The sequence below is a fragment of the Pristiophorus japonicus genome, chromosome 21, assembly GCF_044704955.1.
Source record: "Pristiophorus japonicus isolate sPriJap1 chromosome 21, sPriJap1.hap1, whole genome shotgun sequence".
Classification (NCBI taxonomy): Eukaryota; Metazoa; Chordata; class Chondrichthyes; family Pristiophoridae; genus Pristiophorus; species Pristiophorus japonicus.
The window spans coordinates 44,348,562-44,376,466 of NC_091997.1; the positions used below are offsets into that span (position 1 = coordinate 44,348,562).

General features: G+C 42.6%; 1 protein-coding gene across 4 annotated transcripts in view; it reads left to right on the plus strand.

Moving 5' to 3' along the window:
- Positions 1–27,905, plus strand: part of LOC139233977 (unconventional myosin-Id-like) — a 671,189-nt gene that overhangs the window by 332,498 nt on the left and 310,786 nt on the right. For 3 of the 4 annotated variants that reach the window (XM_070864719.1, XM_070864717.1, XM_070864718.1), the window contains exon 17: positions 22,249–22,472. In XM_070864719.1, coding sequence (XP_070720820.1) covers positions 22,249–22,472 — 224 coding nt within the window. Of the gene's footprint in view, positions 1–22,248; positions 22,473–27,905 lie in introns of those variants that run through there. The other variant, XM_070864720.1, reaches the window with a different exon arrangement.

A 27,905-nucleotide genomic window follows, 5' to 3' on the forward strand; every position in this document is an offset into this window, starting at 1 on the left:
CTTTTCAACTCTCTTCCTCTAGAAATGAACCCCAGTGCTTTGTTTGCTTTTTTTATGGCCTTATTAACCTGCGTCGCTACTTTTAGTGATTTGTATATCTGTACCCCCAGATCCCCCTGCTCCCCATTTGGGCATATGTGGCTTCCCTATTCTTCCTACCAAAATGTGCCACCTCACACTTATCTATAATTAAGTTAATTTTCCAATTATGTGCCCATTCTGCAAATTTATTAATGACTCTCTGTATTTTGTCACAGTCCTCCTATATTAACTATACCCCCCAAATTTGGTGTCCTCCCTAAATTTTGAAATTGTACATCCGATTCCCGAGTCCAAATTGTTTGTCAATGGTGAACAACAGTGGTCCAAGCACTGATCCTTGTGGAACACCTTTTATCAGTCTGAGTAACTACCTTTAACCCCTACTCTATTTTCTGTTTTGTAGCCAGCTTGTAAAACCTTAAGATTGTTACCGTGTCACCTTGAATACCAAGGGACAAGACTTTCATCTCTCTGGAATGAATTTGATCATTAATCCCAGGCTGTGTTATGAAGAGTAAAATTTTGCTTAAAAGTGTGCACACTGCAGTAAGCTATTATGCCCTTTGGTTTCTGGCAGATTCTGCTTTCTGACGAAACAAACCATCACCTATGGGTTTTATTAAACCATTTCCAAACCAGATCACCACTACATTCGTACAGTTGAGCCATATTGGGATTTGCAATGTGTCTATCTGCATTTTCCTGAATGTGTTATGTTCTATTATGCCGTCTATACCATTCTAACCACTAATATCCACTTCAGAGTGATGCATCCTGACAGTAGTTATAGTGCTGGCTCTGAACTGCTCTCTGGTTGTGGAATGCAGATCAGTGCTTGCATTGACTTGCAGAGCTGTTCTCTCAGATGTACAAATGCAGGCCAGAGTGACCGGTTCCCTTCCCTGAAGGATATTAATGAACCAGGTGGGTTTTTATACAGTCGAGCAGCTTTTTATGGTGCTAGCCCACAAATTACCAGACTTGCTGAATCCAAATTTGATTTTACATGGTAGGATTTGAACTCGTAACTTCTAGTTCAGTACCATAATCTATAAACTACTATGATGGGACAGTTGTCTCTTTGCTAACATTAAAAATATTTTGAAAGGAAGCTCCAGCTATTGTCCATCCCCAGACTTTACCCTGAGCCCCCACTGCTTTAAGCTTAAATATTAGTTTTTTGTGCAGAACTTTTACAAATGCTTTTTGGAAGTCAAGTTAAACCATATGATGGGGCTTTCCACAGTCCACTTCCGGTGTCACTTCCTCAAAAAAAAAGTCAAGGATGTTGATTATTCTCTGAATCCATGTGGGCAATTGTTTACTAGGTTATGATGATACAGGTTGAACCTCCCTTATCCGGGACTCCCTTATCCGGCACTACCCCTCATCCGGCACCATTCCTAGCTGCTCCGACATGAACAAATTCAAGTCCTTCCTCGCTGCTGACTCCCGCAATCGCTGGCCTGATCCCACAATGCACCGCTTCCCCCCCCAACGATCTGTCTGCCGCTTTCCCAGCCCCAAGACAGCTAGCCCCGATATCCCCTTGCTCAGTACCTGTACTGTCCAATTTAACGTGAACGCCACTCGTCCGGCAAAATCCCTTTTCCGGCACAGACCAGGTTGCAAGGGTGCCGGATATCTTCAACCTGTACTGGTATTCTTCAAGTTTACTGTTGATTCTATAATTTTACATGTTATTGATGTAAGAGTACTTGGTGTAGTTACTTAGAGCCCAAATTTGGCCAGGAGTTGCTCCGTTGTTTTTTCGAAGCAACTTGATTTTTTTTGGAGTATCTTAAAAATCGCAATTCTGCACATTTAATTTGCGCCAGTATAAGTGAGTTAGTTAGGATTTTTTTTAGTTTTTTTTTTCAAAAGGGGGCATTACCAGCCACCTACGCTATTTTTGTCACTTAAGCTAGTTTGGACAGTTATAGTTGCTCCAAATTAACTTAGGCCAGCATTCGTGGCTCGCACAGAAAATCCTTGCGGAGAGTTAAGAAATCAGCGCATTCAAGTACATTTAAAGCACCAAGCACTAAACAAAGCACAAAAATAAGCATCCAATAACAAATAAAAAATACAAGGAAGCTGAGAGGACCTGCACCTAGCACCAAGACTTACAAAGCACTAAACAAAGCACAAAAAGTAATAAGCAATTAATTAACAAATAAAAAATAGAAGGAACCCTGCACCTAAAGCACCAAGACCAAAGTAAAAAGCAATCAATCAATAACATAAAAAATAGGCGCCCTACCTTTATGTAAAGGGTAGGGAGCGGGCACCGATGAGGGAGTCCATTCGGCCAGGGATAGGGTCGATGCGCTTTGGGCCCCTTCCACACAGCCTGCAGAGCACACTCACAGATTCTGGGGACGAGGAGCTACTGCACATGCGCGCACACTCTAGCATGTTTTCAGCGCCGGGACCTGGCTCTGTCCCCGAATCCAGTTGCCACGCTGCGCCACCATCGAGCAGAGGCTGGGGAGTGGCCAAACTCGGCCTGAAGATTTTTGGCGTCCTTGGAGCTCTACAAAAGTGGCGCTCCTCTGGTGAATGCGCCAGAAATCTGTACTGGCCAAATTTGGTCCCCTAGTTCTGTTTTGTCATCCTTTTTCAAAATAAGCACCAATTCCCCGACTTCCAATCTACTGGACCTCCCCATTGTTTATTGACTGCTTTATAATGGTCAGTGCCTCATTATTTGTTTCTTGTTGTTTGGGAACAAGTACTATACTTCACTAGAGGTTTATTTGTTTCAGGGCTTTTGCAAGTATTTATGTCAAAGTAATTAATTTTACTTGAATTGCTACTATTTTAGGAGAGCACGTTGCTCCTGGGTCCCTTAGTGAATACTTGGAGGAAGTCATAATTTAATGTAGTAACTGTATTATACTCTCAAGTTTTAGTCTCATAAGTATCTTATGATTCTCACCTATTCTCTGGCTGCCCTTGTATTATTGTTGTGCTTTTGCTAGGTGTCTCTCTGACCCTCAGGCCACCATTGTGACATGTATTTGCATGTTCTTGTGTTTATCCCATTAAATCTGATCACCTTTCTCCCTGTAGAATTTATATAGGTTGAGTTTTCACCCTTGATTAATGTGTCAATCCAGTTTGGCGTTAACGCTTGCTAATTCTGGGTATGTATCCGTCTTACATGCTCAGATTTTATGCCTTTAAAAATGTTCCCGGCCCTTCTGCAAGCCCCCTTTGTCGTAAAATAGTCCCAGTTAGCTATGAAATTATCATTATTTTCAAATCAAATTGCCATACACTTATATTCATTTTCAAACTCTTGCTGAGCTCCTCAACTTTTCCGAACACTGGAAGTTAATTTCTATCCATTATCTTGGAGTTTTAACGTGATTGTCAAATATACGTCCTTTATTTTCTGATTTTTTTTTTATTCCTGTATTTTATGCCTATGTGAACTACTGGCAGTGGCTCTCTCCCAGAGCCCGACCAACCTTGGTAACTGTTCTAGTTCCAGGTAAATGATTTACCATCCTATAGGTATGGACCTTGTGAGACCCAGGACTATCCAGCTTCCAGGACAACAAATCCCTGGAACTACAATCTTGTACCTTTTAGTCTGTATTTCTTGCATTTCTGCCCCATTTCTTGTGCAATTTATGCAGTGGACATGTCACAACATCTGAGGTCCAGTCTCGGTTAATACCAGGTTCTTCTGAAGCTTATTAACGAGAGTACTCCGTTATGATGGAATATTATGCATTGTATTATCCAAAAACAGCAGTTGGTGCAAGATGGTAGTTTGAGCTCAGTATTTACACAGCAGGAGGCAGCAGCTGGCCTGCCCAATTAAAATTCTATCGAACAGAATTCTCTTCTGCACAGCATGGCTGTTTGTATTGCACTTAACTGACAGGCATTGTTATCCCATTTTACAGCCTGCTTAATAGACAAAGTAGAATTCTTCCTCCGTTAACAATGCAGCGAACTCTGTCAAGCCAAAGTGAAGACACCATTTCCAATAAATTTCCCATTACCTTCAGCACCGCAACTAAATAATGAACTATCGAGGAAGGTGAATTATTTTCTTTCACAACATAATGGTCTTTCAAGGCACTGCAGGGTGTAGAGGCACAGTCTCCTACTAATGCATTGTTGAGGGGAAACCCTTCATTGAAATTACATACAGTATACTTTAATATACCTCTGAGTATATTGCCAATGTTTTAGGTGTCATAAAGGATTATTGAATAAATGCTGAAATTAGCTTGTTAACGTGCGTGGTCCATCAGATTTGTGCTCGTACAGAGTTCTATCAGGGAATTCAATAGCAACACCAGTGATAAATCTTCCAGAGAGCCAGGAATGATGTGCAACACAAATATACGTCCGTCCTTAAGATGAGATAATAAACTGAGGGCCTGTCTGCCTGTTCAGGTATACATTAAAAGATGATTGCGTTTCCAATTAGAGCAGGGTGTTCTCCTGGTCTGTGGGCTAAAGGTTTCGCCTCACCCAGCGCAACCCAAAAAAATCATCTGTTTGTCGGACGTAACTGGCACAGAATTACTCTGTTTTGCCTACGTAACAGTCAGTACTCTTCAAATTAAAAAATCGATTGTGTGGATTGCTTTGAGAGATAAGGTGCTATACAAAAGCAAATAGCTCTTTCAATAAGGGAATGAACGTTCAATTTCCTTTTCTCCAAATGGTATCATAACTTTTTGCATGGTATTTTTGGACTAGCTAATAGAGAATTTCTGGACAACAAAATAGTTTTCTGAACCAGCAAAGACATGCACTGAAAGATGCACACAAACTCAGGCTATCGCTCTGAAATAAAAGCAGGAAATGCTGGGAGTGTACAATAGGTCGATCACCAAAATGCTGATTGACCTACTGTGCATTCTCGGTTTAAAAAAAAAAATTTGTTTCAGATTTCAGCACACATTAAGTTGCTTTCTTTGGAGCAAATATGTCTGTGATGGATGTTTTACAGAAGTGAGATTTATGATCAAAATTACACACCCATTAAATACATAACTAATTATTTCATCGAGTAAGAAGCACAAAAGTATGGCGTGTGTGTGTAAAGAACAGTCTAATTGAGACTGTGCTAATGGTAAGAAAATTGCATACCCAAGGAATGTCACGCAACACATGAGGGGCTGCATACCTAGTTCAATAGAAATAATTCCAAAGATCAAGGCTTCCATTTGTGATATCAGCATTCAAATGACTTGAAGCTGTGGTAATCTCTACTACCTTTATGCACTCCACTTATGCAGTTATGGGATCTTCAGCAGAAACTTCTCTTTTTACACTTTTAAAAATGTATTTTTCTGTCTTTTTTCCACAATTGTTCCTTCCCCCTGTTCCTTGTTTCTGACGGCAGTGACCCCTTTTTGGGGTATGGTACCACGGGTACTAGACGTCCTCCAGTACCTCGCAAACGTGGCCATTCTTCCCGTGTAAGCCCGGGCAATGACTGCCTGTTGGTGATTCAGCCTCGAGTGGCATCAAAGGTAAGCCTGATCCTATCCTCACCCAATGTTTACACAACACTGACAGCTTCTATTTCTGTAATGCCTTTCATGTGGAAAAATATCCTGAGGTTACTTCTCAGCAGTGCAAGGAAAAAATGGTCAGCGAATCAAAATAGATATTGGGAAGAGTAACCAATAACTTGATCAAAGAGGAAGGAGTCACTTGAAGGAGGAGGAAGGAGCAGTGGAAGGATATAAGGAGGGGATTTCCTGAGCATAAGGCCCAAGTGGCAGATGGCATAGTTAATAATGGTGAGCTAAGAGCAGGGGGTAGTTGTGACACTGGAGAAGGTTACAGAGGTTATGAAGGATGACCAAATTGAAATGAGAAGGATGACCATTTTAAATGTGAAGCTTTGGGGACCAGTCGCACAGCAAGAGCAGGGGTGCTGTATGAGCGGGACTTGGTGCAGGGTTGGATACAAGCAGCAGAGTTTTGACTTGGAATTCGGCCGGCAAAAAAAATTAAATGGCAGCCGCGGCATTGGACCCTTGCCTTTATTGGCCTCTGCGCAGCCAGGACTTACGGAGGGAATTAAAGGTGCACCGACAAAAAAGGTGCACCGCTCGGTGGCAATAAGATTTTTATGGCTGTATTTTGTGGGACGTGGAGGGTGCCGGTGGTGCACGCATTGACGCACTCACGGCCGCTCGGCAGCAGATCATCAGAAGTGGGCACCACTCCGCCGCATGGCCGCTGCAACGGGCCATATTCGGGCGGTGAATTTCGGCCCCCTGGAGATTGGGTCCCTTATTTAAGGAAGGATATACTTGCATTGGAGGCAGTTCAGAGAAGGTTCACGAGGTTGATTCCCGAGATGAAGGGTTTGTTTTATGAAGAAAGGTTGAGCAGGTTGGGCTGATACATATTGAAGTTTAGAAGAATGAGAGGTGATCTTATTGAAACACACAAGATTCTGAGGGGTCTTGACAGGGTAGATGCAGAGAGGATGTTTCCCCTCCTGGGGGAATCTAGAACTGGAGGTCAATGTTTCAGAATAAGGGGTCGTCCATTTAAAACGGAAATGAGGAGGAATTTCTTCTGAGTCGTGAATCTGTGGAATTCTCTATCCCAGAGAGCTGTGGAGACTGGGTCATTGAATATATTTAAGGTGGAGATAGACAGATCTTTGAACGATAAGGGAGTCAAGGTTTATGAGGAGTGGGCAGGGAAGTGGAGTTGAGGCCACGATCAGATCAGCCATGATATCGAGGGGCTAAATGGCCTACTCTTGTTCCTATTTCTTATGTTCTAACTTTCTGTATTTCCTGTACGAGGGCATCTAAATCTCTCTGAAAAGCAACGTTTAATAGTTTCTCACCATATAAAAAATACTTTGTTTTTCTATTCTTCCTACAAGTGAATAACATCGTATTTCCTCACATTATACTCCATCTGCCACCTTATTGCCCACTCACTTAACCGGTCTATATCCCTTTGCAGGCTCTGTGTTCTCCTCACAGCTTATTTTCCCACTTAGGTTTGTACCGTCAGCAAACTTGGAAACACTGCACTCGGTCCCTTCATCGAAGTCATTAATATAGATTGTCAATAGCTGATGCCCAAGCACTGATCCTTGCGGCACCCCACTAGTTACAGCCTGCCAACCTTAAAATGACCTGTTTATCCCTACTCCTGGTTTTCTGACCGTTAACTAATCCTCTCTACAGGCTAATATATTACTCCCAGCGCCATGAACCCTTATCTTGCGTGGCACCTTATCGAATACCTTTTGGACATCCAAATATACTACATCCACTGTTTTCCCTTTATCTACCCTGCTAGTTACTAGGCTATAAGGTTGGAAATTCAGCTCGTAGTCAAACAGGAAGCCAAGGTTGCAAACAGTCTGGTTCAGCCTGAGACAGTGACCAGGGAGGATGATGAAGTCAGTGTTAGGTTTATGGAGGCAGTGGTGGGATAAAGAGAGATGTTGGAGAGGTAGAGCTGGGTGTCATTAGTGTACGTGTGGCAGATGACTCCATATCTGTGAATGATGTTGCCAAGGGGCAGCATGTAGATGAATAAAACCAAGGAATAAACCTTGGGGGGGACTCGCAACGTGACAGTGTGGGGTAGGAAGCGATGCACATTCTTGCAGCAGAGATTACTACATAAGAGTTAGGAGCAGGAGCCCGAGTCGATTTTCCTTTTCTTAACCCTAGGACCAATTTTAACACTCCTACCAGTGTCCTGACTCAGATCAACTAACTCAGTACATCCTGGGCATCAAACTTGGGATCTTATTGGCTCATCTATATAATAGATAAACTTACTGAGCTGTTGTGGGAGTCCTTGTGTTTTTTTCAATAATAACAATAATACTTCTGTGACATTTTATTTATTTAGTGCGAAAAGGAGGCAGAAATTATTTCATCAGAAGATACTGAATAAATATAAGCAATATACCTGCAGCTCGATCACTTAAAAATTAATGATGACAAACTATCCAGGACTGCCTTTTGCTATTAAACCATTCATCATTTGTGTCGGCATCAATCATTCACTTACTTTTGTCATTTTTGGTTGGCTTAATCAATTTATTATTCACAAAGGCCTCCTGGAGTCTATCTCTAGCACAAGCTTTGTGGAATCCTAAAACTGGCACAGAGGAAGTAAGATGAAGCACGTTGTCAACAAATGCAATGCAAGCCTACAATCTCTAATTATTAAGGAAGACCAAACCAGTGATTGACCTATATGCGAATCACCAGGTTCATAACTAAATATATTTCATCGAGCGGTTCTAAACGATTTTTCAACAGCTTACTGTAAATTCATTGCTTTACATTGCATCATGAAAAGTCCCGATGTGCTTTAAGATTTCTTTAAGAAATCTTTTAAGATTTTCTCAATACAAAGGCAGTGTCATTAAAGCTCAGGGCAGCTGACCCTTTATTTTCTTTCCAAGACCCTTTTCCTGTGGATATTGAATTCTCTGAAGATTGAAATATGTACACATCAATCCTTGCTGTATTAGATTGATCGCTGGTGATGTCAAATCTGTCTGCAAACATATGAGAAACTGGCCGCATTAGTCCATTGCACGGGTTCAGCATGGCTCTTGTTAGCCAGATGTGCAACATACGATTGGAATGAGATAGTGCCACAAGCTCAGTCCATCTGAACAATCTATCCCAATTTTTCACGCTACCCATTTAATCTCCGGAGACAAAGTTCTGCATAAATATCTATGTATGCCCAACGACAGTGAAGCAAAACTACAGAATATTAATCTATCTTTCTGTCTTCACAATTCGAATCATATAGGCGCACACACACACCATTCTCACGCACATACTCATAGACCAATCTCTTGCACACATCCCACATGCGCACGCACCAATCGCGCTCATGCACCAATCTCACGCACACCGCACATGCTCTCATACCAATCTCGCTCACGCACCCCAGGTGATCACACACCAATCTCACTCGTGCACCAATCCCGCTTACGCCAGTCTCGCTCACACATCCCACATGCTCTCACACCAATCTCATGCACACACCCCACATGCGCACACATCAATCTCGCTCACACCCCACGTGCGCACATACCAATCTCGCACACAACCCCTCCACACACACACACACACACACACACACACACACACACACACACACACACACACACACACGCGCCAATTACAACTCCAGCAGAACCGGACAATCATCTCCATGGCCTAATGATTTATTTGTTCATCTCAGTTGATAATGCTCTGTTATCTCTGATCCCATTCCCAAGCTGAGAGAGGATTAGGACTGATAACTAAATAAGGCTGAAATTTAGTCTGAAGCTGTGTATCACTTCCAAGCTGCTGCTGCTTTTCCTTGTACCATTTACACGTCATCTCTACAAATCTATTTTTAGCCTTTAAATATGAAGGAACAATGTGTTCTTTGTTTTTATTAGCTGAGACAACTATAAAAGAAAATGAGCAATTGATCAATATAGTCCATATTTTACAATGTCTTCAAGTATTTGCAATCTATTCGAGATGAGTCGAATTTTTTTTGCACTCAAGTTATCTGAATGATCCAACAATTTCAATTGAGCAATGTGAATTACACAGTAAAATGGGAATTTAGAGTTGAGAAACATTCAAATTATTAAATAATTCACAACAGATACATTAGTGAAGTCTGATCACAGGGATCCGTTGCATATGATTCTATGACATATCTGCTCTGAAATACCATACTAAAGCCAGAAACCATTTCTGGATTGGGATATAAGCGTTCTTAGTGCTACAGTTTGTAACATAGATGTTGTAAATATTCATTTTGCAGTCCATTAGAAGACAAATTAAGTGCTTGGAAATGCCTTGCAATTAGCATAATTAAAACCACAGACTTAAGTGGCACCTAGGGGAGGAATATAGTCAAAAGGAACTGGAGAGTGTTTGGTACCTGCATATTATGGCTTGAAGACACCATTGGTACTGCATAGATAACTGGCTCCTGGTATCTGTCTATTTTAAAAGTCATTTATTTGTTGGTCTGTGTAACTGAGCCATGACAGAGAAACAATTACTTGTGCAAATCTCTCATTTTGTTGTTAAGCAGGTTCTGCTGGACTTGTATTTGGCATGTGTATGTGGGGGGGGGGGGGGGATTGTGTGCGAGATTGGCATGTGCACACGTGGGTGTGTGAGCAAGATTGATGTGCGTGCATGTGGGTGTGTGTGTGAGATTGTCTCCTAAATTGGAAAATGAAACCATGAGCAGAATGACATATACAATCTTATCTAATATCACCGAAATGTGTTATTTTTAATTCGTGAAATACCTATCACTTGCCTTCTTTCTCCTGCACCTTCCTCTTTCCAGCTGGGAGGGTAGGATGGTCGTTTGTAGAGTTCTGTATCGTCATTATCAACACTACTCAATATTAACTGATGAGAAGCATGCGAAAAAGAGTGGGATATGTTCTCTCCGTTAGTGGGTGTTTAACCTCTTTTTCTGGTTGGTTTGTGACAAAATGCTCTATCATTGCAGCCTACTCCATCAACAACCCAGCCAAGAACTGATAACTTACTCATAAAGGGTAACAGACAATGAATGACTATTGAGGCAAAGATTAAAACCTATGTTGTCTGAATAGAAATCAAATGCTACCAGACAATGTTTCAATGAAGCATAAGATGTTGGGTTATGTACATTAATCAATTGAAGGTGTTAAAAGTCTTCCATAGCCACGTTTTTCCTGTTAAGTAGCAATAGCTTCCTGTAACAATTCATCTGTTACTGTTTTGCTATCGCACTATTGCCATTGTGCTTGAATTATCCTATTCATTTCAAAGGAGGTGTTCTTTTAGTCATCCTAGCTGAACCTCCCGGCTAGATGGTGCTGTGCTGCCATTCTTGTATATAGCCCAGGCTGAAAATGATCACAATTTATGGGCTTCCTACCTACATTTGCGAGCTCCTTTGGGTCCAACATTTATCCTCAACGCCCTTCCCCTGTTGTTCCTCTCATTTACTCCCTCCAATTCAGTTCCCCGACCTTCCTATCCAAAGCTCGATTCTATCAACCTGCACACTCTCTCTTTCACCCCCCTGTCCAATTTCCCCTTTTCCCCCAACCTCTGCTGCCTCTGAACCCACATTGAACTCACGTGCTTCAGGTCTTTGCACAGCATTCACCTCTGGCCACCCACCTTCTTTGCACCCCACTTCTTGTTGTGAGCTCTCCACCCCACCCACCATTAGGCCTTCAGCCTTGGCCACTCACTTGCTTGGCCCTGATTCTAACTTCATGAGGTGGCCATAACTCTACTCGAGCCGACCCCGCAGCCCATATCCTATATATCCCCAAGATGGCCTTTTGCCAGAGTGACTCTAGCTGATATAGCACCATGCTTCAAAAGCCATATTGCAGACCTAATTTTTTATTAAGCTTGGATGTGCGATTACCTTAATGGCGTTCCAATGATTTTGGAGACGTCTATTATTTAAACTCTAAGTGCTTTACGCAACCTAAGGAGTTCACTATTGTCCTTCAGGAAATGAAGCCTACCATCCCTAACCAGTATGACTGGTGACGCATGATTCCAGACCCACATGATGTGGTTTACTCTTAATGTTCTTTGAAGTGGCCTAGCAAGTCACATAGTTGTAACCAATCACTAAAAAGTTCAAAAATATAGGACAGAACTATGAGCAATGACCTCAGCATTGTATCAGGACACGACTTGGGCAATCTCAGTCCAGTCAGCTCTATTAATTCCTTCGCATTAACATCTGGGAACTGGTGCCCAAGTTGGGAGAGCTGTCAAATAGTATAATCAAGCAACAGCCTGACATAGATATGATTCGATGCACACAACTATCAGCCAACATGACAAACTCCTCCATCATCACGTTTGGTATAACTAGCAGGATAGACCCACCAGTGGCGGAGGCACTGCAGTGTCATCATCATGGGCAGTCCCTCGGAATCTTCCACTCTTAAAATGAGTTCTTAGGTGGCTGAACAGTCGAATACGAGAACCACAGACTCTGTCACAGGTGCGACTGATAGTCGTTGCGGAAAGGGGTAGATGGGACTAGTTTGCCGCACGCTCTTTCCACTGCCTGAGCTTGTTTTTTGTATGCTCTCAGCGATGAGACTCGAGGTGCTCAGCGCCCTCCCGGATGCACTTCCTCCACTTTGGGCGGTCTTTGGCCAGAGACTCCCAGGTGTCAATGCACTTTATCAGGGAGGCTTTGAGGGTGTCCTTGTAACGTTTCTTCTGCCTGCCTTGGGCTCGGTTGCTGTGAAGGAGTTCCGAGTAGAGCCCTTGTTTTGGGAGTCTGTTCGCATGCCTGACACAAATGTGGCCTGCCCAGCGGAGCTGATCAAGTGCGGTCAGTGCTTCAATGCTGGGGATGTTGGCCTGATCAACGTAATGTTGGTGCCTCTGTCCTCCCAGGGGATTTGTAGGATCTTCGGAGGCATCGTTGGTGGTATTTCTCCAGCGACTTGGGGTGTCTACTGTTCATGGTCCATGTCTCTGAGCCATACAGGAGGGCGGGTATTACTACAGCGCTGTAGACCATGAGCTTGGTAGCAGTTTTGAGGGCCTGCTCTTCAAACATTCTTTTCCTCAGACGGCCGAAGGCTGCACTGGCGCACTGGAGGCGGTGTTGAATCTCGTCATCAATGCCTACTCTTGTTGATAAGAGGCTCCCAAATTATGGGAAATGGTCCACGTTGTCCAGGGCCATGCCATGGATCTTGATGACTGGGGGGCAGTGCTGTGCAGCGAGGACTGCAGTGTACAGTCAGATAGGAATGGCCCAAAGAGTCCACCTCATCATCTCTTAGCATCAAATAAGGTCAAATAAACTTCCTGCTGATCACCAGCTACCACGCCTCTCGACCAAAGCTCTGTGGCAAGCAACAGCACAGAACGTAGTCTTGGTGGAAACTTCATTGTCCACCACCAAGAGTGGCTTGGTAGTACCCTCATTTAAGTGAGCTGGCTGAATCCTGAAGGACATAGCTGTCCAACTGGACCTGCATCAGGTGGTGAGGGAACCAACACAAGGAAATAATTTTGTCCTCAGGCTGTCGCAAACGCATCTGGCCACCAAAGTGCATCAGGAGTGACCACTGCACAGTCCTTGTGAAGACAATGCCTCATCTCCACATTGAGGTCTTTCTGCATTGCATAGGGCGACACTACCATCATGCTAAGTGGGACAGACTATGGACAGAGACAGCAGCCCAAAGGTAGGTACCCAGAAGGCACTGAGAGCCATCAGCTGCAAAACTGTAAACCATCACCATCTGTAACCTTGTCGTCTGAGGATTAAAAGATTTCAGTCTTCACTTTCCTCCGCCCTTCTCTCCATAAGCAATGACATGGAAGGACTGCCAGTTCATTGCTAAAATGGACAGAAAATGTTTGCTTGTTGAACACAATTAATCTGTGTGTATCTTGATTAACTCATTCAATGAAAGGGTTGGTGATAACCTATCTCCAATTAATGTAGTTCATGGATTCTCATATCACTGTAAAGTCCAATTTTTATGAGGAATGTTTTCCCCACACACAGGATATCGGATGTCAGATTGACTAAGGGCTTAATTTTCCTTGATTTCCTTTGGGGTCTCTTTTTCAGCTAGCAGAATACGACTTGCTTCAAGCTTTCTACCATTGTGAATCATCTTTTGCCACTTTTCCCTGTCACAAGAATCATGCTTCCACGTATTTTACTAGATTGGTCTTCAGGCAATCATTATCTTTTGAACTGACCACTACAAGAGCATTTACCAAGTTTCAGCTCATCACAGAATATCTTCCTGGGTAGGCTAGTATCAGGCATTTGGACTAAGTGACCAGCCCACCTTAGCTGTGCCTTTACTATCATACCTCTATGCCTGGCATATGACCTCCGTGTCCGCAATCTTGTGCCATCATCGAATTTTCATGATCCTTTCTGAGGAAACCTAGGTGGATGTGATTAAGTTTTCTGATGTGACGAATGCAGGTAGTCCAGCTATCGAACATAGAACCAGTGGGAACCTGTTCAACCTTCGTTGTCTCCAGGCCAGATCCAAGACTGTCCCAACCTCTGTCGTCAAACTACAGTACGCGGACGATGCTTGCATTTGCGCACATTCAGAGACTGAACTCCAAGTCATAGGTAGCATCTTCACTGAGGCATATGAAAGCATGGACCTTACACTAGACATCCGTAAGACAAAGGTCCTCCGCCGCACTGCACTGCCCCCCCAGTCATCAAGATCCACAGTGCAGCCCTGGACAACGTGGACCACTTTCCATACCTCGGGAGTCTATTATACCAAGGGCAGACATCGACAACGAGGTTAAACATCGCCTCCAGTGCACCAGCGCAGCCTTCGGCCGCCTGAGGAAATGAGTGTTCGCAGATCAGGCCCTCAAATCTGCCATCAAGCTCATTGTCTATAGGGCTGTAGTGATACCCGCCCTCCTGTATGGCTCAGAGACATGGACCATATACAGTAAACACCTCAAATCATTGGAGAAATACCACCACCGATGTCTCCGCAAAATCCTACAAATCCCCTGGGAGGACACACGCACCAACATCTCCGTCCTCAACCAGGCCAGCATCTCCAGCATTGAAGCACTGACCACACTCAACCAGCTCCGTTGGGCGGGCCACATTTTTCACATGCCTGACACCAGATTCCCAAAGCAAGCGCTCTATTCGGAACTCCTACATGGCAAGCAAGCCCAAGGTGGGCAGAGGAAATGTTACAAGGATACCCTCGAAGCCTCCTTGATAAAAATGTAACATCCCAACCAACACCTAAGAGTCCCTGGCTAAAGACCACCCTAAGTGGAGGAAGTGCATCTGGGAAGGCGTTGAGCACCTCTAATCACATCACCAAGAGCATGCAGAAAATAAGCACAGGCATCAGAAGGAGTGTGTGGCAAACCAGTCCCACCCACTCTTTCCTTCAACGCCTGTCTGTCCCACCTGTGACAGACTGTAATTCCCATATTGGACTGTGCAGTCAACTAAAAACTTACTTTTAGAGTGGAAGCAAGTCTTCTTCGATTTCGAGGGACTGCCTATGATGATAACAGTAAGGATGTTTTAACTATTGCTGAGTAGACCTTAAGATTTGGTTCCAATTTAATGTCCCTTTTATCCCATAACCTCACATGTAGCCTTCAAAAACAATATTGGGTTTAAACAATCTGTAGTTCACTTCATCACCTGGGGGCACATCGCGTGTCAATAGTGTTTCCTAGGTAGGCGAACCACTGGAGACATTTCAGGAGCAGGCTGGTATATAACCTTTGGTGCCAGAGTTATATAGGAGAAGGTTAATTGGGCCCTGTCTGACTATTTCAAAAAAGGGCAAGGGAGTTCTCTTCCACCCACCCACCCCCCCCCTATAAACTATAAACTGCTTTGGAACATCCTGAGGTCGTGAAAGGTGCTATATAAATGCACGACTTTCATTTCTTATCAATTGGTCAGGCCATTTCGCTTTGCCTCTGATATTTTGGATTAATTGACCTGCATTTGTCATGTACAAGTCACCTTAGTTGCTTGTCATGTGCTTTCATTTTAAAATAAAAACTGCAACAAATTTCCTATACTGGTATTTAGCACTGTTTAGAAATATAACTCTTCCTTCAGTTGAAGACAAACTCAGGAACGTATCAATTTAACAAATAAATGACAATACTAAGAGCATTCTGTGTTTATAATTTGTTTTATTTTTCATAAAGTTGTTTGGGTGATTAAGTTACCCGTCACCCCACTTTATGGTCCTGCTTTTCCTGCGAGTTAATGGTGCATGTAAAGGAAACAGCTGGCTTTTGTAGCCTGTAATCTGCAGACCAGAATCCTGTCCAAGATGAGATAGCTTATAACCCAACAACAATATGATGGAATCAGAACACACCGAGACATCAGGCTGCAGCTTTTAGAATGCATTAAATTCGTTCATCCATTTAAGAAACAAAATTGGTGTATGTAGGCTAGTAGAGCTGGTAAATGAGCTGAAAGCCTTTTGGGTATTGGAAATGGGATACATTTGGACTGAAAAGCAATGAGAAGTTAACCTTCTGGGGCCTTCAGTAATGCCTCATAACTGAACCTTTATTGCTTTCAAGCAAAGCTGCCATTTTATTTATTTTCTTAACAACTTAACCTCTTCAAAATTTGTTTTCAGACTGTTTTGTACCAACTAAAATTTAGCTGAAGTTAATCACAAAGATGTGCAAACATGCAGAATTATGAATTTAAATTGTTAAATGTTGTGTAGGCACCTTTATCAAGCTTTAGTAAACTATATTACGATGTACTTAAAATACACGGGCTTCAAATCTGACATGCGGTACAAATTCATAATCAATGTTTGTGTGGCTAGTAGTATCTCATTACACTGGGAATTAGTCAGAATGAAATCGCACACAAGTCCAAAGCCAACAAGGAAACCCTTGCGCCTCAGGGAAGTGCCACTAGCCATCCATTCCGAGCTTCGTTGCGAAAGGCTGCATCTGCTTGCTTTGGAAAAGCAATTTGAAAGCAGCTTGCTCACAGCATGTCATCTTGAAGAATTTTTTTTCTTTATTTTCAATTCCGAAGAATACCAATAAAAGAGTATTCAAAAACTGCTGAGTCTTCAAAAACTCTAAGTGAAAGAGCCAAACATAATTGTGTTCTTATTAACATTTTTATCCTTTACAAATTCCCTTCTTGAAAACACTAAAGCATGAGATAAGGGCCCAAATTTGGCCAGGAGTTGCTCTTTTTTTTGAAGCAACTTGATTTTTCGGGAGTTTCTTAAAAATCCCCAGTCTACACATTTAATTTGCGCCACTGTAAGTGAGTTAGTTAGGATTTTTTTTTGTTTCATTTTTTTTCAAAAGGGGGTGTTACCAGCCACCTTCTTCTGTTATGGCCATTTAAGCCAGTTTGGACAGCTAATAGTTGCTCCAAACTAACTTAGGCCAGCTTGTGGCCGCACAGAAAACCCTTGCAGAAAGTTAAAAAATCAGCGCAGGTAGCCTCCAAATGACAGTGTTATGATAGGAATGCTAGTTTTTTTTTAAATCCCAAGCAGCGAGACTGGACAGGGTGTAGCTCTATCAGCCTGATTAAACTGAGTATGGGGTTTTTAAAAGAATAAAAATGATCTTGTAATGAAGGCTAAGTATAGGGGCCACTTAAGCAAGGGGAGGGTTTTCTTTGTAAATAATAGATCAAGATCACCAACGCTCTCGCCTAAATGTATTCGTGTGCGGCATCACACCACATTGGATTTTGACTTCTACAGCACCAAAGAATTACCCTGACTAGGTTTAGAAATTTAAAACGTTAGACTTAACCAAAAAAGCATGTCAAAATGTAAACTTAAATGTTGGTGTTCAGCATTGCGTAGTGTGACTGATAATTAGTAATATTTTAGAATTCAATGCAGTAGTGGGTGAGCTGTAAGATACTGCAGATAGGGAATTTTTAGTAAAGATAGCTAGATATTAAAGTACTGGAAAATCTTCGAAGATTCTTCCCCCCCCCCCCCCCCCGATCAAAACTCTTCCCCCTCCTCCCCGGATCCAAACTCTTTCCTCCCCACCCCCGCCTGATCAAAACTCTTCACCCCCTCTTTCTTCCCCCCCCCCCCCCCCCCCCCTCCAACCACCACCACCACCACCAACCTGTTTCTTGTAGCCCTCAGCGCGGAAAGGCAGCGGCAGGTCACTCTGCCCAGGATAGGGGCAGGACGCGTTGGGTCCCATGCTGCAGGCATCATCATCATTACCTTCATGGGAGGAGCTACTGCGCATGCACGAACGCTCTACTGTGCATGTGGACAGTTGCCGGCACTGTTTTCGGCGCAGGGCTGTAGCTCCATCCCCCACTCCACGAGAAGCGCCGCGCCAGGACCTGGGACACACAGCAGAGCGGCCAGAATTGTTGGTAAGTTTTTTGGCGCCGTTTTGAGCGCACAATGTTGACGTATCTTGGGAGAGTGCAGCGGAAAAAGGGGTTGGGGACATTTGGGCCCAAGGAAACAGACAGAACATTTTTGTGTTACTTTTTATTTGTTCAGCTTCTGTTAACAGAAAATGTCAAGTGCAAACTCTGGCAAAGCAGTGCATTTCTCTCGACACTGTTGGGAATATTCCCTTGTTGCTGTTGGCTCCATTTTCATGACAGTTCTGTCCTGATTTCCCATCTGGTTACACCTAACCTAGGTACCAAAGAGCCTACAATTTAAAGTGAATGCGGAGTATTATATTGCAGGCTTTTTCTCAACAACTTTAGATGGGAGCTTCCATAAGAGGATCATGTCTCCTTCGCATTGAAACTTGCACCCTTATTCTCTGCTGTATTTGGGTTGGTGCAATTGAGGTCTAATTTTTAATTCCTTGGTACCTGTTTTGAACACCAAGATTACATGAGATGCCCACCACATTCTCCTGTTACCTCAGAAGGCAAACAATATCAAATCAGCAAGCTACTTGATACAGGCTAAACTACTGTTCTAGTTTATTTACAAATAAAATGATACTTAAAAGTATGTCATAGGTAAACTATGAAACAATACAATACTTTTGAGAAAACCAGAATTAATCCACAAGGGGTTAATATACCATTTTTTAGAAAGCTGTCTCACTCTCTTGCCATATAATAATTCCTTGGGAATGCATTGCCTGAAATGGTGTTGGATCCAATAATAACTTTCAAAAAGGAATTGGATATTTACTTGAAAATGAAAAAATTGCAGGGCTATGGGGAAAGCAGGGATTAATTAGATAGCTTTCAAAATGCCAGCACAGGCAAGATGGACCAAACGGCGGCCTCCTGTGATGTATGATTGTGTGAAACAGCAAGGCTTCTGTTTTATTGGCACATTATCCTCAGAATGAACTTGTGTGTCTTTATCAGAACTGAAGACCACTAAAAACTTATCCTGTTTTATGCAGCTTAATTCCTTTCAAGACAGCACTGTCAATCACTCATGATCAAATGTGCTATGAAACTGATCCCATGGAATGATAATGGGAAATTAAATAGACACTGTCTGGATTTCAAGCACCTGAATAAAAATATATCAATTCACATGTAAATTGAAGCACCTTTATCTTAACCAATTTCTTGTTAAACAACCTTTCTAGTTTGCAGATAAATGCCCGTTGGTTTCCATTATGAAAACTTTCTCCATATTAAATCCTATACAGAATCAAAGACAAATTCTTATTTTTGTTAAAAGTTTCATCAGCCAGAGGAATAAGAATTTTTCTAATTTTGATCCAGTGATATTTCTAAGCGGTTCCATGCTCAATACATGAGGAGTAAGGCAGTGCCAGACTCGACATGCATTGTCCGCTGAAAACATTCGACTACATATAACCAGCATGATCTTGTACTTCGTCCACAATTCTTCCCTAGATTTTTCAGTACTGAGCCAACATGGTTATATGTAATTTAAGTATGTTGATTAAAGGGTAAGCCTATCTTGATCTACACAAACTAAGTGAAGGCCTTGTATGTTATTTATATATATATATATATAATATGTGCATAGTTTCTAATATAGATATTAAATTTCACCAGACCCTATACTACTACCACAGCAACAACAAGCTCTGGGTTTGTGGTGGGATTTGCAGATGATGGCTTAAGTCTTTCAATGTTTAGCTAGAAGAAATATCAGGAAATCCAAGACTGGATGTCAGACAAAGCAGTCTGATAACACAAGCAGAGGAACAGTCGAGGAATGGTGGAGAGGTAGAAGTGGATGTTGTCAGTGTACATCTGGAAGCTAATCCAATGCCCACAAATATTATCACCAAGGGGCACAATGTAGATGAGGGGAGCCACGGTTAGATCCCTGGGGGATTCGGGAGGTAACAGTTCAGTGACTGGAAGAGAAGTCATTGTTAGAGATGCTGTGGCTATACTGCAGAGAGATCAAGGAAGATGTGGAGAGATATTACAGGATGTTGTCTGCGACTTTGGTGAGGGTTGTTTTGGCAGGGGTGGAAACCTGATTGGGGGAGATTTACCAGGTGTGGGCACAGAATTGCAAAGTGGTAATACATTCAAGGATGTTGGAGAAGAATTGGAGATGGAGTGGCAGTTTGCAAGAGTGGATTTTTGAGGAGTGGGGTGATAATTTTTAAAGGGAGGTTGACAGGACCTGAGGAGAGGGCGCTATTATCAATGTCAACCAGCGGGAAGGGAAATTGGGCGGTCAGCTATTTAGTGCGAATAGATTCAAGGGAGCGGGACATGGGTCTCTTGGCTGAGATGGGAGCGAAACCCGCAAAAGGTGTAGGTTCAGGATTTGGTGGGCAAGAGGAAGGGGGTAAGTAGCAAAGGCAGCAGAACGGGTGGTCTCGGTCTTAGTGGCAAGGGTGTCCATGAGCTCCTTGCACTTTTTGGAGGGGAGGGGGGAGGAGTTTATGGAGATGGTTGATGATGGAGAAAAGAATCTGGGGGTTATCTTCACTTTTCAGGATGATCTTGAAGTCATGGGTGATTTTGCGAAAGGAGAGTGAGGCCCATTGGCACTTGATGTAATTCAACCCGATCTTGTGATGGATGGTATGCCAGATACACTCAAGTCTGTGTCCATTGGACTTGAGGGAGTAAAGTTGGGGGCCATACCAAGGGAATGACAAACATGCGAGATTTTGTTAGGGACAAGGGCATCAAGGTGGAGCTGAAGGAGTGGCTCAGCAAATTAACGGTTGCAAAAGTATCATGGAGAATGGCAGTTTAAAGGCTAGGCAGTAATGAGCTTGAAAGTGCATTATAAGTGACTTGGAGGAAGAGTTTTTTGTTTCAGAAGGGATGCAGAAGGAAGTGGGAATGGAAGTGAGTAGAAGTATGTAGGTGGTGAGGGATACAAGGAATAGGACAGAGATGTCCTTATTAATGATCAAGATCATGGAAGCAGAGGGGCCACAGGAGATGCCAAGTTCCAGGGGGCGGCTGTGGAAAAAGGTGCGGTGCTCAAAGGAGCTAAAGGCACCAGAAGAGTAGGGAGAGATCAAGGTGTGACTTGGTGATTAGGGCCACACCGCCACTATGGAAATAGTATTGGCAGGCAAGCAGGTTTCACTAAGGGCCAAGGTCTCTCCACTTGTGAGCCAAGTTTCGATCAAAGCTGTGATGCCAGTACAATCCTTCACTATAAGGTCATGAAGCGAGAGTTTTGTTTGCCAGTGAATGGACACTCTGGAGGGAAATACAGGGGGGGGCGGTGGTGATTGTTGATTTGCTGGCAGAGTCCTAGGGGTAAGTGTGAGTGGGATCGGACAGAGATCGGTGAGGTTAGTCCCCAGTGGCACACTAGACAGGTAGGTCAGCAAGAGACTTTTATTTAAGATGTAGATTCAAATCACTGATTCTCTAGACCTTGAATTTGTGATCTTAGCCACTGCAAGCAGGTAGTTTTTTTTTAAATATAGAGAGTCGGGGGCTAGCCAGCCCTCTGACTTATCAATGTAGAACTTCTCCTAGAAGATGTTTACAGAGTTACATTTGTAGAGAGCAGGGTTCAGCTTACCTTCCTGTTATCCAGTGATGAGTGGTGCAGGATAACCTAATGATGGAAGGAAGTGGATACGGAACAGAAATGTGTATTTTTCCAATGGAAAAAAAATCTTACATTTGTATCTATCTGAATCAAGAAGGTCCTAATTTTGGTAAATGTTATCCATAAGTGTATTAGAGAGCCCAAGTAAGGATGGCAGGTAATCCAAACGACATAGAAACTGCAGGTGATCAAGGATCTAGTCGCAGAATAAGGGGTCGGCCATTTAGTTCTGAGATGAGAAATTTCTTCATTCAAAGGGTGGTGAATCTTTGGAATTCTCTGCCCCAAAGGGCTGTGGATGCTCAGTCTTTGAGTATATTCAAGAAAGAGATCGATAGATTTTTGGATAATTAAGGGATATGGGGATGGTGCAGGATCAGCCATGACCTTATTGAATGGCAGATCAGGCTCGAGGGGCTGAACGGCCTACACCTGCTCCTATTTCTTATGTTCTTATGACCCACAGTTATGATCATTTACCAAGACACCGTTACATTCCAAATCCGATTATAACATTTTCATAGCACTTGGTTCAAGCTGACTACTTGAGCAGTTATCACTTGTACTTGCGGTAGTTTGGCAGATTTCAAATCCATTCTCTATAATTAAACATTTGCTTTCCGTTCTAGGTTTGGAGAGGTACCATAGCTCGGCTTCGCTACAAACGCACAAGAGCTGTCTACATTATCATAAACCACTACAGGAAGTACAAAGTGAAGTCTTACATGCGGGAAGTAGGCAGGCGCTTCCAGAATGTTGGGAGCATGAAGGATTATGGGAAACATGTGAAATGGCCAACTCCACCCAAGGTCCTGTGTAAATTTGAGGAAACATTGCAGTATGTTTATCAAAGGTAACTCACCAAGCATCATTATCAGCATAATTTGGTAATCGTGTACTGTCATTTCAAATTCTAATCATAATTTTTATTTTGTAGCTTCTGCTTATATAATAGCTTTGGTTTTCTCCCAGCACTTTTTCTCGTGTTCAGAGGTAGATTTAATCTTAATAAGTAGATCAAGTCATTCATGAGCCAAAACGTGCATCTTCCTTTTCCACCGCGTACATGGTGGTATGCTGAGGTTTAACAAGTAACCCCAGAAACAAGGTAAATCACTTTTTATCGTCTGCTCTCTCAGGTGGACCTAGAAGTTCCCATGGCACTATTTTGAAGAAGAGCAGGGGAGTTATCCTCGGTGTCCTGGCTAATACTTAGCCCTCAATCAGCATAACAAAACAAACAGATTATTTGGTCATTATCACATTGTTGTTTGTGGGAGTGATTGCACTCCAAAAGTACTTCATTGGCTGTAAAGTACTTTGAAAAGTCTGGTGGTCGTGAATGGTATTATATAAATCCAAGTCTTTTTATTGCACAGAATACATGGGATGCCAACCACCTTCTGGCATTGGTAATTAGTTCAATGCTTATAGGCTAGACTACTTGGTCAAATTTCTTTCAGATTAAATAGCATGTCAAATACAGTACAGTACCCAAACTTACAGAATATGAGACACACTGTGAAATTGTAAAAAAATCATAACCTCAAAAATTCACTGCATATTTTTAATGCATGATTTTCATAAATAAGTTGGGAACAGTTCAAGGAAGTGATCACTGAAAAATGCAGTGCCCCAGAATTTGTGGTCAACAGTGAAGCAAAGGCATTCACAAAAATCTCGCACAAAGGTCTCGCAATTCCTGTGTGGTGACGTTTGGGTTTTCCGACATTCGATTCAAATCAACGGAGTTTAGTGGGGATCCCCTTGTGCGAATTGTGGCGTCAACAAGTTGTCTGAGCAGCCAATCAAAATGCAGAATTCTCACATTACAGTAAACAAGGAAGTGAGTAAGCTCTTAAAATTCAAACTTAAAAAAAATGTAAGCGAGCGCAAGACAAAGGGCTCAGTTTTCCCCAGTGATTTGCGACGGTTTTTTTGAGCAGTCTGCTCTTATTGGCCCAAATTGAAAAACCAGAGTTTCCCCAATCAATTTGCACTAGTGTAACTCAGTTATGATTTTTTTAGGTCGGTATTTTTTTCAGCCATCCGTGCCAATTCTGGTCATTTATGGAAGTTTGGCCAGCTGAGAGTTACACTCTGCTTCGGCCAGCATATGTAGCCTCTCCAGAAAACTCATGCCGAGAGGTAAAGAAATCAGTGCAGCAGGTGCCTGGACCCACATTAAAAGAATTAAAAAACACACAGCAGCAACTTACCTCCAACCCCGCCTAAAGGCTGTCCGGTCCCATTCTAGGTCCCCATTCTCCCGGTCCAGCGGGCAAGAGTGAGCAAGAGAGAATTTAAAGTTTCTCAACAATTTAAATTTTTATTAAAATGGACAAATTACACAAATTAACATTAGTTTTTCTGGCCCTTAACCTTTTTTTAGCAGTCAATAAATACACTGTTAAAACCTCAGTTACACCTAGTGTGGCATTTAACAGTGTACTTGCTGCGGAAGAGCCGGCGTTTTCGTCAGTTTCCCTGATTTGGGTGATTACGCTGATTGTTGGCTCTGTGGGGGGGTGGCAGTAACACCGGGGAGGGTGGGGTGGGTGGGAAGGAGGCAGTCACACCGCGGCGGGGGAGTGGGGTGGCATTCACGCTGCAGACAGTGTCGGAGCTGTGAATGACAGACTGCAATGTCAGGAGCCAAATCCTGAAGTTGCCGTCAGTTTCAAACGCGGAATGACGGCGACGCTGCCAGTTTGCCGACATCCCGACCGCAAATCCCAGGCCACTATCTTCTGCAAAAGGGTTTCAAAAAGATGTAAATGTAAACTGAAACATTTAAAACTATTCGAATCGTTAATGATCTACACTGGGATAAAGCTTTGCAGCTCAAAGCTTAAGATGGCAACAGCTCAGTGGTGTACTTGAGTCTTTTTAATAAATGCAAATCTGTGAACCTTTTAACTGTGTAACATAATGGACGAAAGTCGAGTTTCTGCTAAGCTGGGAGTTTGGGCTCTATTTATTCCCAGCTGTCTGACAGTTCTCAGTGTCAAAAGCCATGTGTTCAGCTCTGTATGGCTTCCATTAAAAGCAGGGCATGAGTACAGCAGAGTACCCTATTAAGCAGCTAACAGTTAACTCAAATATGATTTGCTGGTGTGGAAGAATATTTTGGCCTTGGTTACTTGTGCAGCAGGCCACTCAAAGAAAATTTGCTGATTTTAAAAAAAAGTTGTGTGCCATAGCTTTGTGTGTTCTGTTCGCGCACACAATGAATTTGTGTATCAAACATGGCAATTTTGGCTCCAAACCTTTATGAAATAAAATCGTGTCCTTGATTCTCTCTAAAGCTGCAGCTGATGACCATGTATTCTATCCAGCTGACGGGCTCCTCAGCTGCCCCAATGATTTATCTGGGTCACTCGCTCTTTGCAGATCCCACGAGAGTCTGATACGTTCAAGATCAAACGCATGCATATAATCTAAAAGAAACAAGATTCCAGGGACCTGTGCACAATTATGAACATAAGATTTTGGAGAATAAACTCCAATTGGTTCAGAAACAGTTTAGGGCTAAAAATTCGTTAAAGCCCGGTTTGAGGTGGTGACACTGCCTGGGAGCTAATTTTAGTGCCGGGCGATGTTTACCACCTCCAACCGGGATATTCACTATTAGTGCGCCAAGAGGGAAGTGGAGCGCTAAGGGAAATGGGGCAGTAGCGCTGCAGGAATAATGAAGTTCTGCCACTAGGAAACCGGCATCCTGGCGCCTAAAGGGGAGGTCAGCTGGACCAAAAAATGAGAGAAAGTTGAAGGGAGCATTGGCAACATCAGCAGCAGTATCACAGCGATGTTAAAAGATTTTATACTGTCCACCCACCAGCTCCTGCTTTACAATATCGCCCAGGGAGCTGTCACGGAACGCCTGCTCTTCCTGTCGGTGACAGCGGCAGGCGCTACGGCAGGCAAAAGGAATGAAGTTCGGGATCGCGACACTAACATGGCATTGCACACTCATGACGTCACCAAGTGGGTGTGCTAGAGTGCACCAGGCTCTAGGGAGCAAGGTTTCACCAATAAAACTGGACTGAGACATTAAAAATTAACCAGAATTTAAAAACCCAAAATTGTCAAGGTTGTGTTGCATTTTACCAGGTTATTGAGTTTCTTTTAGTGGAACTGATTCATCCTATTTAATCTAATTTTCTATGAATTTTCTCCCTTCCCTTTCCCATGGGTGCTGGTTACTCTTTAGTACCATGCCCAAATGGCCATTCTTCATGTGTTAGTTTAGGGTTAGGCAGTAAGTGTTGACAGGGGGCAGTAGATGAACCTGATGCTGTCATCACCTAAAGTCTAATATTCAGGCACTCGAGCAGAGATCTATATAGACTGACTAGGAGCGGAAACCCTCACCAACTTTCACCTTTCTCATTTAGGGATGCCAAGGTGAATTTACATAGGATATACGACCGAGAAACAGGCCCAACCAGCCGGTGTTTATGCTCCATTGGAGCCTCCTCTCATATTTCCTCATCTAACTCTATCAACATAACTCTCTATTCCCTTCTCCCTCAATTGCTTGCCTAGCCTCCCCTTAAATGCATCTGTACTATTCGCTTCAACCACTCTCTGGTAGCGAGTCCACATTCTCACCACTCTCTGGGTAAAGAATTTTCATCTGAATTCCCTATTGGATTTCTTGGGGACTATCTTATATTGTTGACCTCTAGTTATGTTCTTCCCCACAAGTGGAAAAATTCTCTCTGCATCCACTCTATCAAAACCTTTCATAATTTTAAAGACCTCTATTAGGTCACCCCGCAGCCTTTTTTCAAAAGAAAAGAGACCCAGCCTGTTCACCCTTTCCTGATATATGTACCTCCTCGCATTTCTGGTATCATCCTTGTAAATCTTCTCTGTACCCTCTAGTGCCCTCCAGTGCCTCTATATCCTTTTTATAATATGGCAACCAGAACTGTATGCAGTGTGGTCTAACCAAGGTTCAATACAGATTGAGCATAACTTCCCTACTTTTCTCTTCTATACCTCTTTTTTAAAAAAAAACCCTAGTGCTTGGTTTGTTTTTTTATGGCCTTGCTAACCTGTATTGTATTTTAGTGATTTATGTATTTGTACTCCAAGATCCTTTTTGTTTTTCTACCCCACCTGGACTCTCACCCTCCAAGTAATAAGTGACTTTTCTATTCTTCTGACCAAAATGTAATACCTCACATTTATCTGTGTTGAACTTAATTTGCCAATTATTTGCCCATTCTGCAAGTTTATTAATGTCCTCCTGTAATTTGTTGCAGTCCTCCTCAGTATTTACTATCGGCCCCAATTTGGTGTCATCCACAAATTTAGAAATTGTCTAAATCGTTAATATAAATTGTGAACAACAGTGGTTCCAGCACTGATCCTTAAGGAACATCACGACCCACCTTCTGCCACGGAAAAAACACCTTTTACCCTTACTCTATGCTTTTTGTCTTAAATCCATTGTCCCCTGACTCCACATTCTCTGACCTTGTTCGATCAGTCTATTATGGGGTACCTTATTGAAAGCCTTTTGAAAATCTAGATAAATTACATTTACTGCATTACATTGTCTATTCTCTCTGTTACCTCTTCAAAAAATTCAATGAGGTTGGCCAAGTAAGACTGTCCCTTTTGAAATCCATGCTGACTATTCATTATAATATTTTGGTATCTAGATATTCTTCTATTTTCTCTCATTTTTCCTATCACCGATGTTAAGCTGACTGGTCTATAATTCCCTGGACATGTTCTATCCCCCCTTCTTAAATATAGGTATTATGTTATGACGAAGGGTCATCGACCTGAAACATTAACTCTGTTTCTCTCCATAGATGCTGCCTGACCTGCTGAGTATTTCCAGCATTTTCTGTTTTTATATTGGGTATTACGTTAGCTATCTGCCAGTCCTCTGGCATCACACCTTTTTCGAATGAATTATTAAATATGTGTAGCAATGCCTCTGCTATCTGTTCCTAAGATTCTTTTAAAATGTGTGGATGCGATCCATCCAGACCAGCGGTTTTATCTTCTTTGAGTTTGATTAGTTTACTTAATATATCCCCTCTTTTTATTTTAAATGTTCTTATCTCATTACTAATCTCATCACTCAAAGCCATGTCCAACTGTTCTATCTCCCTGGTAAACACTGAAGCAAAATAATGATTTAATATTTCTGCCATCTCTCTATTGTTACCTGTGGTATTATCCTGTCTATCCCTTAATGGCCATATTCCCACCCCAGCCTTCCTTTTTTATTGATGTGCCGATAAAATATTTAACAATTTTG